The sequence below is a fragment of the Apis laboriosa genome, unplaced genomic scaffold, assembly GCF_014066325.1.
Source record: "Apis laboriosa isolate Shangri-la unplaced genomic scaffold, ASM1406632v1 scaffold9_cov152, whole genome shotgun sequence".
In the NCBI taxonomy this organism is placed as follows: Eukaryota; Metazoa; Arthropoda; class Insecta; order Hymenoptera; family Apidae; genus Apis; species Apis laboriosa.
Genome location: NW_025224966.1, coordinates 4,207,323 through 4,220,217, shown reverse-complemented (window position 1 = coordinate 4,220,217; position 12,895 = coordinate 4,207,323). Strand labels below are relative to the sequence as shown.

Below are 12,895 nucleotides of genomic sequence, written 5' to 3'. Positions count from 1 at the left end.
GCGTTTCCTCCTCGTAAGCGATCCCTCTTCCTTGGCCAAACACGTCGTCGGATGATTATATGGTCGATAAAAATAGCGACCCTCCTTATAAGGACAATAAATAAAACCACCCGAAGGGCTAAATTCCAAGAACGCAATATAGAACGATACTTAAATGCAATTACGTTATCTATATTGTTTGTTCTCGATAATATACGTGTCGTTTTTATATATCGTCACATCCTTTCCTAATATTACAAATATTTATATATCGGAGTGAAAAAAATAAACAATAAAAGAATAATTGAAAAAAATTAATTTTTATCCGATACGCGATAAACGCGATAAAAAACCACTTTTCGCGTCTCAATTCGAATAAAATAATCCGATGAACATAAAAACGGAATTGTTAATTTCCGTTCTCGTTAAAAACAAAAACGATCAAAACAAAACACGATACTCGTAAACGTAATAATAAATACTTTTCGCCTCAATATTGTTCTATTGACAATAAATTCGGTCGAAATTTAATCTAAAATATAATATCGTTCGTAAATATTTTTGTGTGTAAAGATAAATCTGTTAATAAAATGATGGAAACGAATTAATACTTTTTCGATGTACTTATTATCTCGACTGAAACGTGGAATCATCGAATGATGTAAAAAAAAAAATATTTGAACACAACACAGATGGAGGAATCGTTGCACTTAAAATTACAAGAATTACGCGGTTGGCGGATTTAATTGTAACGCGTGCAATCCATATTATAATTCACGTCCCCATCATGTCTGAAAAATCTTTTCTCCGTACACAGGTACGTTTCGATTCAGATACTCTCGTGCCGGAAAATAATCCCCGCTTTAATCCTCCCGGATGATTCTCATTGTTGTTTCGAATCGAACTTCTCTCCGGGAGGATCTCCTCTCGGAATCACAGGGATTTTCCAGAAATATTATGCCCCCCCCCCTCCCTCTTCAATACACACGCACACAGTGGAAAGGATCTCTGAAAATTTCGTGCAACATCGGACGATACGCGTTCGATGTACAAATAATAATAATAATAATAATAATAATAATAATAATAATAATAATAATAATAATAATCATGCTCGATACGAGCGTGCAACACACAGGCTTGTATCAGAATATATAGGAAATCATGTATTATATTAGCCCTGCAACGCGTGTTTCACATAGTCATTGAATAGTGACTGAATATTGAAAACGTATCGAGAGAATTTTTCGATGAAAGGGAGGAAAATAATTAACGGATATAATCTCGAGGTTGAAAAGATTGAAAATTAGAAAAATACGATACAGAATTTTCGAAATAGAAATTTATTCCATCCGCGAATAATTTTGAAAAAAATTGTAGTTAAATTTGTTGTCTTTTATATTCTTTGTTTGTAAAAATTCGTTTAATGATTGAAAAATAATGGAGAAGGTTTGAAAATTGAAAATCGTTCGTATTCATGCTTGCGCATTCATTCCGAGTATACACATTTCTTATTAATAAAAGTTTTTACAACGAAGAAACGGTCGCATCGAAACCGCAGGTGGTTTTTTTTGGAGTTGCATTTAAGCGGTTGGTCGAACGTGGCGAGCCACCTGTGATAAGTCGAGAAACGATCCTTGGCAATCGTGGAATCCGATATTTTCTTCGATACGATTTTTATTTAGTCTCATTGAATCGAGAACAGTTGTTACGATTAGACCAGAAATATTTTAGATATATTTTTATATCCGTCAAGCGCAGAATAGTTGTCCTATTCGATGTGAAGAGATGGTTTCCTTTCGCTGATATTTTTTGACAAATTTTGACATTGGAGCACGAGAGCTATAATTTTATACAGAAAAAAAAAATGAAATAAGATGATCAAGAAATAAATATTAAATATTGACTAAGTTCGCAGACAGTTCATAATTTTCTTATATTTTTTTTTTTTAATCATTTATAATTAACATAGATTATACGATTTCGATTAATTTTTCGAAACTGATCTCTCTATGTAATTCTAAGATTCGATTCTAATTTTCTACGAATATAATTGCTTCTGAAGAAAGATAAAGAAGATCTGTTCTTGGTACCAAACAAAGATTAATCGTGATAAATCAGGGGCGGCATTCTTATTGTGGCAATCAAAGTTGAGATAATGATGATACGACTGGAATTATTAAGTGGTGAGCTCACTTCTTTGTCTCGATATCTTCTCTTCAAATTATGAGCCCTCTCTCCCCCCTCCTTTCCTAGGAAGACAACAACAACAATCACTCTTTTCCTACGATACGGCCAATTATACGATGAAGGGGTTACAACGGCGTGGCAACTGGAACATCGCAACGGAATCTGTTTACTTTCCTCTTAAAAATTATCATACTTTTCCTTTCTCCTGTTTCCCTGAGTGTACAGGGAATACACATACTCATTGAGAATTTTTACGGAGATATTTTCAGTTATTAACCGATTCGTCATACTACTGATTTATTACGTGTTTTACTACAGGCAATGAAAGGCGATTGTCAATAAGATACGCAGCCGCGTATCAAGTAACGTAAAGTTATTTTCTTTATGCGTGTAATGAAGATGCAGCGCTTGAATCGTGGATGAAAATAGGCTTTACGTTTGAATTGCCGACAAATTTTATGCCCACCCTGAAAATCATTTCATTTCAATACGCAGTAATTGTACTAATGATTAAAAATAATTTAAAATAGACAATTTTTTCTTTTTTCATCTTGATCGAACAATCAAAGATCGCACAATGCGGTGTGCAAACTACTTTAAAAAGAGAGAAAAAAAAAACGCGTTTAAAAAAAATTCCTTTCGATCGATATTTCTTATAAATTAAAAATAATTTAATTTCTAAAATCGATAGAAGAGAAATTTCCAATTGCAAGAGAAAATAAAATGGAATGGTTTAATTATAGGCTACGAGAAGATTTATTACCCTTGCTTTAACTTTATCGCGGTAAATTGCTCTCTGCAGCTAGAGCTCGTTATACTATATTTCGCGTGTCATAATCTTTATCATATCGAAAAATTTACCTCATAGTATTTATGCTATAAATTATTCTATACACGCGTAATTACACATTACGTTTCAACGATAAAAATAACCAATTTTTAAGAAGAAGAAGAAGAAGAAGAAGAAGAGGAAAAAGTCCTTATATCGCGTATTTGTAATACGAATATTGTAACGCGATATTTCATAGAACATTTATTAAAAACTATTGGAAAGGATTTAATCATTAATCAATGTATATACCGATGTATGTCCTAAGTACAACAGCCTTAAGGGTTGCCATAGATTTATAGGCAATTTTCTTTCAGCTTGTGATAGGTTCTATATATAACTTTGACAAATAGATGTAGTTGGATATTAAAAAAAAAAAAAAAAAAAAAAAAAATAGAAACAATGACGGTATGAAGTAGATAGATAGCGAAGAAAAAAAAAAGAGGTAAATAGGGATATATGCAGACACTGTTAGATAGAGATAAGAAAGAGAAGGAAAGAAATTATGAATGGAAAAAGGAAGTGTACGATAGAAGTTGCTATAGTACGCAAAAAAAGATTGTAGTATGTGAGTTATGGCATACTCGGGATATCTACGTATCGCACATTATGAATCATGTATGTCCTTTAGATTCCTAAACGCCGTACGCTTCTATCCTGTCCTTCCTTATCATTTCAATTTCTTCTAACGAAATTCATGAACGAATATCAGTTCAATAATATTTCCATCTCTCCATAATATTAAAATTCCAAATTTAAATTATTCGCGTTAATCCCTCCAACGAATTTCTTTATTCCATCACTCTGAAAAAAGAAAAAAGAAAAAAAAAAAAATCGTCGAAACATCCCATCGAAAAATAAACCAAGTAATACTTGCAGTATTAACTTTAATCTGAGCACAGCAGTTTAAAAACAGGTAGCCTTTGCCAAAGATCGTAACTATACGTAATAAGAAAATCATAAATCAAAACGGCCACAATTTCGGCTACGATTTATATTCCTCGTTTAACACGCCCTTAAGAGTGGCCCTGTACGTTTACCTAATAATTCAACGAGATAATAAATTCCCTCGCCTCCCCTTCCTCGCGCTCTTCCGGGGAGAGGATAACAGCGTGAAAACGAACGAACGAACGAACGAACGAACGAACCGACCGACCGACACTCCTCGAATCGAGTTTAATTGAGAGCAAGAATACACACCGATTTTTTTCGAATGCAGCCTAAAAATTCACGCGCGATCCCTCCCCCTCCCCGATTCGATTGGGAACAAAAGGTGGAGGCGTAGTGGTGTAGGCCTACCTGTACACCGTTGAATATTTTCAGAGTGGCCTCGGGCATCTTGACAGCTACGTCCCCTGCCTCCTCCTCCTCCTTTCCACCCATGGATGTCCTCGATTATTCTATTCGCCGTTTTTAATTGCGTTTTATTTCGTTAATTGCTCGCCGTCTCGTTCGCCACCGATCAACCCCCTGTCTCTGAAGGCGTGACGTGGGCAAGTAATCGTCCTTTCCTCGCTCTCTCATCGTTACTCGAGTAAAAAAAAAAAAAAAAAAAAAAAAAAAAAAAGTAGCAACAGTCTATCGCACACTCGTCAATTTTTTAATTGTTCAATCTATCGATCGAAGTTCCCTCGTCGATGGAATTTTAACCATCTTTTAAATTAGAAATCTCTAACACGCGATGTATTTTACGCTTCGATCGTGGAATTGTTTACCGTTCCTAGATAAAACTGTTACCATGGTAACATTGAATCCACGAATCGACGAGGGGATGTAGAAATACAAATAGGTACAATCTTTCTAAAAATATTGATAATTCCTCGAAGGAATTAAAAAAAAAAAATAAATAAATCCTACACTTGCACATCGATCATCACTTTTTAAAAACTTTTTAAACACAAACCGATTGCTGCGATCGAATAATCGAACAGCAGGAACACTGGTTCACACTTTTCTTTCTCTTGCGTCTTAAAAAGAGTCACGAAAAACGCACTTTAAACGATGGAGCAACGAGAGAGGAGACGGCACCAGACACTTTCACCGGACACTTTTGCACAACGATTCGTTCAATTTCGCGGACAGATAACGAGGGAGTAGTCGGCTGTGGTCGGCAGGCGGTTCGCTGCGCGGTATGCACCGTGATCACTAATCACTGTCACTTTCGTCTAAACACGCTCTGTATCCACGCCGGTTCTACGCCGCGCACGCCACATACGCGGCTCACTTTCGTGTCATTAATCCCCTCCCCCCTCTCCCCGGTGACCACGAAAACTAGTTTTCAAGAAACGCGTTGAAGCGTTTCGCAAGTGGGCCGTGGATACGTGGTCAAGTGAACAGCCGCGGCTCACTTATCCCAGATACTTTGAAAACATCGAGTGTCGCCGCTAATCTATTTTCAATTAATCGATTCCGGTTAAGTTGGGTGTGAGTGGTCGAATCGAGGAAATAAATGAGCTCGCGTTGCAAAATTTATCGTTTACGCTCTCCTTCGAGTTGGCCCTTAAACGCGAAATATCGAAATATCGAAATCGATCTTTTTTATTCCGCAGAGAGAAAGAGAGAAAAGAGAGAAAGAGAGAGAGAGAGAGAGAGAGATCGTTTCTCGAGAAAATTTATATACTCCGCTCTCGAATTACAGATTCGTGAAATTTTTATTACATTTGATAATTATCACAATTATCTCTAAATATTCGAAAACTTTTTGAAATGTTTATGATTAGCTCTCGATAAAAATCCAATTGCTGGCGCAATTATACCTCGTAACGTATACGCGTCTCAAAATGTAATAAATTGTACATTGACGTTAAATATTTGCCACGTGTTTAAGGGCTAATTAAGATATCAAAAATCGAACGGTATCACGATTCTTAATCTTTCGACCGTTCCACTCGAGGCAATGATTAAGAGTATAATATGGAGATAGAAAGGTTGGCACGGATTGCATCAGAGGCGAGGAAGGGAGCGAAGCAATGAATCACGGTTCGAAAATGGGCCGACACGGTCCAAATTGCTCACGGTAGATGTGGTATCGGGACAAAAAGAAGAAAAAGAAAAACACCTTCTCCTCGTGGCCGATTCCGTTTGTTACGTTATCACACAGGTGAAATTGCGATCCCCGGCAACACGTTGGCCGGTGCCTTCATCTCGCTTACCGAACTCGGTCACGTTGCAACTGTTGACATTTTCGTGTTCCGAGTCTTGGGAGTCGTGACGAAGAATCTCGACGCGGGATGGCCGGGACGACGTTGTGCAAAACGTGAACAGCATTCGAGCCGATCCCGATACATTTTGCAACCGAGAAGATATTAGCGAGTGCATCAATGAGATCGCACCTTTCGATCATCGATCATCGATCGAGATCTTTGTCGTTTTTGTTTTTCGTGATATTTTTTTTTTTTCGGATAAATTTTTATATTTGCGATCGATCGATAATTCGAATCGAAACAAAGAAAGAGAACAGAAGAATGATTGGTTTATGGAAGAATTGGCAAATGGCAAATTATTGCAGAAAGTGAATTTATTTTTCGTGATATTTTTTTTAATTTCCGTGAATTTTTATATTTGCGATCGATCGATAATTCGAATCGAAACAAAGAAAGAGAACAGAAGAATGATTGGTTTATGGAAGAATTGGCAAATGGCAAATTATTGTAGAAAGTGAATTTATTTTTCGTGATATTTTTTTTAATTTCTGTGAATTTTTATATTTGCGATCGATCGATTGCGATAATTCGAGGGTCGAAATAGAAGAAGGGAATAGATACGAAGAATGATTTATTTATGAAAGAATGGCAAATTGTCGTAGGCTTGAGAAAATTAATTAAAATAGGAAATATTTTCCTCGTGCCGAATGATTGATTGACGTAGCGAAAGGTATAAATAAAAGAGAAAGAGAAGTAAATCTTTATTATATCATCGGGTATAATCGCGAAGGGATGATTTTTGAACGAGAGAGAGATACAAATCATACAATTTCGCGTATAAATATTCGCGAGATCGCGTTTTAATTGGTCGATACTCGTTTGATCACTTGAATACTTGACAGGGTTTTAATTAATTATCATTCATTTAATTAAGTATATAGCTTTATACGAGTCACATTGGATTATGGCATTAATTACGTCCATCGTTTAATTCAAACACGATTAGTTAATAATAACTCCGATTCTATTTTATATTTCTCACGAGGGATGCAATTTCGATTGTCCCGTCGAAAATTTTGCGTGCACGATTCAACGTGTATATCAAAATTTATCCCCGACGAATCATCGATTATCGTGATTTTGATCTATAATATTGGATTTTTAATTTATCGTTGCTCTCTTACTTTTTGAGAGAGATGTATATATATATATATATATTAATTTAATAAATCGTTGAAATTATCACACAAAATAATTGTTTCTAAATAAACTTTATCGTTAATTGATTTTAACGCTTTTGAATTAATTGCTTTTCAATTTTTTTCAGCTTGGACGTTTATCACCGTGCATGAATCTTCCCTTTATATAAGATTCACCGGAATCATATATTTTTACGAGACTTATATTCTTCTTATCAACGTACTTCTTATAATTGATTGGCCATTAATATCTGTGGCAACGATTGTTCGAGAATGTAAGATATTCACTTTTTCTTTTTTTTTTTTACTAAAACTTGTTTCGACTGATTGTACGATAATCAAACACCGTCAATTTCACTTTCGAAGCTACGAAAGCGAAGAAAGAAGGTGTGTCACATGTCAACGATGTATATTCAAGTAAGAAGACACTTTCATAGCAAATTATAAGTAGTTAGTGTAACATTTCCAACATTTGTCGTGAAAAAGTTACCATTGGACGTGGACATTTTATCCTTGATCGACTTGATTACTTTTTACTTGATTACCTTTAATACACTGTCACTATACAAAAAAAAACAAAAAAAAACGAAAATAATCGATATCATTCAATTTTGAAAATTTCATCAATATCCTTCTCAGAAGAAATACCTACTTTATTCTATTTATTTTCTATTAATCACGAATCTCGAACAGACGAAAGAGAATCGCAAATTATCACGCAAATTGTCACGATTAATTATACGAATGAAATAATTACTTCTTCGAAGATTCGTCAATAAGGTTTTTGTAACTGTTCACTTATTAAGAAACCTTGGAAAGCACGGATCTGCACAAACAACGGCGAACTGTCACTTTTGTCATAGCGCGCGTAATGATATATTTTATCACTTAACCGAATAAAGGAATCTGCCGTCGATCATGTTACACGCGCGAGCGCGCGCGCGCGCACACGCGCGCACACACACACACACACACTTAATTCTAGCACCATTAATCAAGATCAACCAATCCTTTCATTAAGTGTCCGCGAACGTCATTTAATTGTCTACTCATCCAGAAATACCCGGGCACGCATGCATTGTCGAGGAAGCCAACCCCGTCCGTCAATCTTGCGATGCCATTTGCATAATGATGCCTTTCATCGACGTCGCCCGACGAACACGAAAAAGGAAAGAAAAGAAAGAGAGAGAGAGAGAAAAAAAAAAAAGAAAAAGAAAAAAAAAAAGAAAAAAAATATCCTTCCGCTCTTTCATTAAATCCGCTTAATCACGTCGGTTATCAACAATCGTAAGTTCGTTTGATTCGCTTTTATTTATTTATTTTTTTTCTTTTTTCACTCGAAAAAGAAGGAGGCGAACCACGATGTTTCGTTTTCAATCCACCACGCACCACCAACGAAACGAGACCGATTTCCATTCATCGAACGCGATCGATACCTTCTTCCCCGTACGACAAACGATTTATTAGAAGCACGAGTGATAGCGGTAGCAGCACGAGCGGGAACGTGATCACGAACACGCGTGTCGTCCTCCTCCTCCTCTTCCTGCACCGTTTCCAGAAGAGGGACGAAACGACAAATCCGCTTTCCACGTGAACACATGCACAGCCCGGGGCCCCCTTGATTTCTCGAGCAGCATCGAGGGACGACCTTCGAGCGTTCACCCATTCACATCCAGGATCGAAATCGATCGGGGAAAAATGGCGGGTCGCGATTCACCCCGCGGTCGAAAGCCGCGTTATCGATCGGTGGACGCGTGTGCACGCGATCTCGCGTGCTGGTAAGTGGCGCAACGTGCGTAATAAGACACTGGCGGCAGGGCAGAGATCGGGCCGGTGGTTGCGCGCAGGGCCGCCTGCCTCTGTACTATGGGGACAGTGGACGGGTCCACACCGTGTTGCCTCGAGAGTCGAAGAGTCCCCGTGTGTCAGCCGCTCGCACACACGGCACACACACGCAGCAAGGTCGTCCCCGTCCAGCCTCCCGTGCACTCCCACCACCGCCGCCTCAATCATCCTACTTTCCTGGCCCCTGGGCCCCTTTTACTCCCACCGCGCCTCTCCTCGCTCCTCGCTAACCGATACCATTCGAATAGGAAAATTTCTCAATGGACGCGTCCTGCGAGGATCTCGTTTTTTTTCTCTCCATTTTTTTTCTTTTTCTTTTTCGTCTGCTTCGTTTTTATCACTCTTCTTCATTTTTCTTTTTTCCTTCTTTTCGAAAGAGGAGGTCGCTCGATTCGATTGCGATTCTTCGACCTTGCGATTCAGGTTTGGTTTTGAGGCAGGATTTGAAAGAGGAAAATAATCTTCTCTCTTCTTTTTTTGGAGGAGGAGATCTCTGTTGGATTCGATTCCTCCTAGATCGGCTAAATTTTCGTTTTAACGAATCGAATTGGATATTATTATAAATAAGTAAAAGTATTCTTATTTTTAAACAGAGAATTTGTAAATAGTTTGTATAATATTGTGAATAAAGTTAAAGTATATATGTGTATTTTCAAAATTATATGTGTATATATATTTATTTCGTTATTCGTTAAAATTGAATAATATATCGTAAAGTAGGTGACTTGCACGACACCCGGTACGCAGAAGCTTGATCGATTTCTAATATGCGTGCTCATAAGAAACCGCAAAGATGCGGTAAGATGGATGTACTTATATCGGTTACGAGGTAACAAAATGTAACAATAACCGACCATGTTTCATTTGCAGTCTTTAAATCATCGTAATCTTCGTTTTTTCCATTATTCAATCTCATTTTGTCACTTTGAAATATATTACTATCATCAATTTTATTACAGGGAACGCTCGATCATCCGTACTCGATGTAACTTACATAACTCGTTACTTTTTTTCATTCGCTACGAATGATCTATCCAATCTATCGTGACGTTTAAATAATAATTTATCGTTTCTCGTATCGTTATTCAATTTTATATTTAGTAATCTTGTATTTTCCGTTTAATTTCAATTTCATTTGGAGAAATTGTTGAAAAAGATGACTTTTAGCTTGGAGCTTGGAGTACAATTTCAAATTTCGTAATATTGTTATTCAATTTTATATTTAACTCGATGAAAGTGTAATCTTGTATTTTCCGTTTAATTTCAATTTCATTTGGAGAAATTGTTGAAAAAGATGAATATCGGTGAGCTTGGAACATAATTTCAAATTTGATAATTTATTGTTATTTAATTTTGTATTTAACTCGACGAAAGTGTAATCTTGTATTTTCCGTTTAATTTCAATTTCATTCGCAGAATTATTGAAAAAGACGAATATCGATGATTTTTAGCTTGGAGTTTGGAGCACAATTTTAAATTTGGTAGTATCGTTACTTAATTTTATATTTAACTCGACGAAAGTGTAATCTTGTATTTTCCGTTTAATTTCAATTACATTCGGAGAAATTGTTGAAAAAGATAAATATCAATGACTTTTAGCTTGGAACATAATTTCAAATTTGACAATTTATAGTTATTCAATTTTATATTTAACTCGACGAAAGTGTAATCTTGTATTTTCCATTTAATTTCAATTTCATACGGAGAAATTGTTGAAAAAGACGAGTATCGGTGAGTTTGATCGATGAGCTTGGAGCACAACTTCAAATTTGGCGGTAATACGTATACCGTATTACGAGAGAAGCTGGAATGGAAAGTAAAAATTGCCTTGGTCGGAACAATAGGAGAAAGCAGAAGGGGAAAAAAGAACATTTGCGTAACTGAAATAGTTGAATGGTTCGAGACCGGCCTTTATTCTCAACGATGCTCATCGAGGAGTGTTAAATTACGCGGACATTGTACAAGAACAATGTGCATTCCGTATGTCGGGAATTACTGGAATAATGGCTGGAATACTCCTCCTTGGCGAGGAGTATAAACGCAACAATGGTCGCAGCGATGATAAAATTTTACAAAATTGCTTTATCCAATTCCGAGTCAAAAGAGCATGGCCAACGTTGAAAAAAATGTTGGATTAAATTAAATTTTAAGAAGAGAAAGAGAGAGAGAGAAAAAAACAACACTTTATCGCGAGTACACCAAGGCTCGTGTATCGATATCACGTGGAAACGATTTACATTAATGGAAAATTAATCAAATTGCACGTGTTACGCGCACTTTTATTAATCATTGAACTGGTTCAACGTGTTGCTGATACAGCATGTTATTACTTATGCATGCAACATTCAATTTTTGATAATGAAAAACAAAACTTACAACGTTGCAACCTTGTAATACGATATAAAACACACTTGTAAAATATACGTTGTATCTTTGAATTTCGATAAACGATGAAATATTAATTGTCGAAAATTTGTTTACACTTGTACTACACGCCAGGCTGGATTAATCAGCCTAATATATTTTGTACAACCGATCAAATGAAACGTTTCGATCACCGTGCAAGATTAAGTTAGCGTGTAACCTATGCAAATTGTTGCATTGAAAATCTAAACGTTGAACGTGCCGTTAAATCGCAATAACGTTCAAGTTACATTTTCGTTAGATAAAAGGAATCATCGTTGGAAATAAAAAAAAAAAAAAAAAAAAAAACCAGCCTTCCAATTATAATAAACATCATGCATGCCGTATTAAAGGTTCTACAATCGAGTTAGATCATTTCTTCCACGCCACAACTTCATTCTCTCGCCGATAAATTCCTATGTAACGAAGCTAACCTTGTCCGCGTAATAAATATGAATATAAGCATCCCAACCAAGCCCGAGTATCGTGCCTTTCAACATCAATTTCCTATAGTTCACGCTCGATCTTTAATCTACCATAGAATAAAGTGAATAAAGCCCTGTTAAAAAATATTCCCAACGTTCGTCTCTACATTCCATAGCCGAACGAATCATTCCGTTTCTCCAGCAACACCTTGATTCCCCCCAATTTTTCTCCTCGACAGAACAATAATAAATCTCATAAAAATTGCGAATTGCTCGTCTCTTATGAGTAACCTCTGTCAAAGAGAATTCAAAGATGTAGGTATTGAGAATTAAATAATTTTTTCAGAAATCAGGAACCCGAGAAATGGGAAGATTACGAAGTATAAATAATTTCCCGATCGAAATCAACGATCTTTGATTAAAAATTTGATTACAAGCAGAGACGTGGAGGTAAACGTTAACAAGGATAGCCATCGATAGAAATTTCCTTTACGTGGAAGAATTTCGAGGGGAGGAAAATGGGAGGAACGAGTTTAGAGAAGAATGGATAGGTACGTTTCGTTGAAACTTTGCGAAAGATGAAATCGCGCGGTATAAAATCCACGCCGCGTGTGCATCTATTCTCGTTTAACACTTAGACACGGTGAAATCAATTACAATTATTCCCCTGCATGCTGCTGCATGCAACGAGATTTACCGCGCATCCAGCCTTTGAAGCTCGGGGAAGCGATGGGCGAAGAGGTTGCGGCGTAAGAAGAATTTTTATGTCCCGAAAAAAGACAGAATATCGGCTTTGGCCGATGTCGTGTCTGGACGCGCGAGGGCATACCAACTTGCCCTCGTGAAATATGTTCGATTTTGTACAAATTTTCGAATACAAAA

General features: G+C 36.6%; 1 protein-coding gene across 3 annotated transcripts in view; it reads right to left on the bottom strand.

The window, feature by feature from the left end:
• LOC122720047 (tensin-1-like) overlaps positions 1 to 12,895 on the bottom strand; it is a 253,105-nt gene that overhangs the window by 194,485 nt on the left and 45,725 nt on the right. The window contains exon 1 of one of the 3 annotated variants that reach the window (XM_043946468.1): positions 4,298 to 4,426. The exons of the other annotated variants lie outside the window; for them this stretch is intronic. Coding sequence (XP_043802403.1) covers positions 4,298 to 4,381 — 84 coding nt within the window. The 5' untranslated portion in view covers positions 4,382 to 4,426. Of the gene's footprint in view, positions 1 to 4,297; positions 4,427 to 12,895 lie in introns of those variants that run through there. 3 annotated transcript variants of the gene reach the window in all.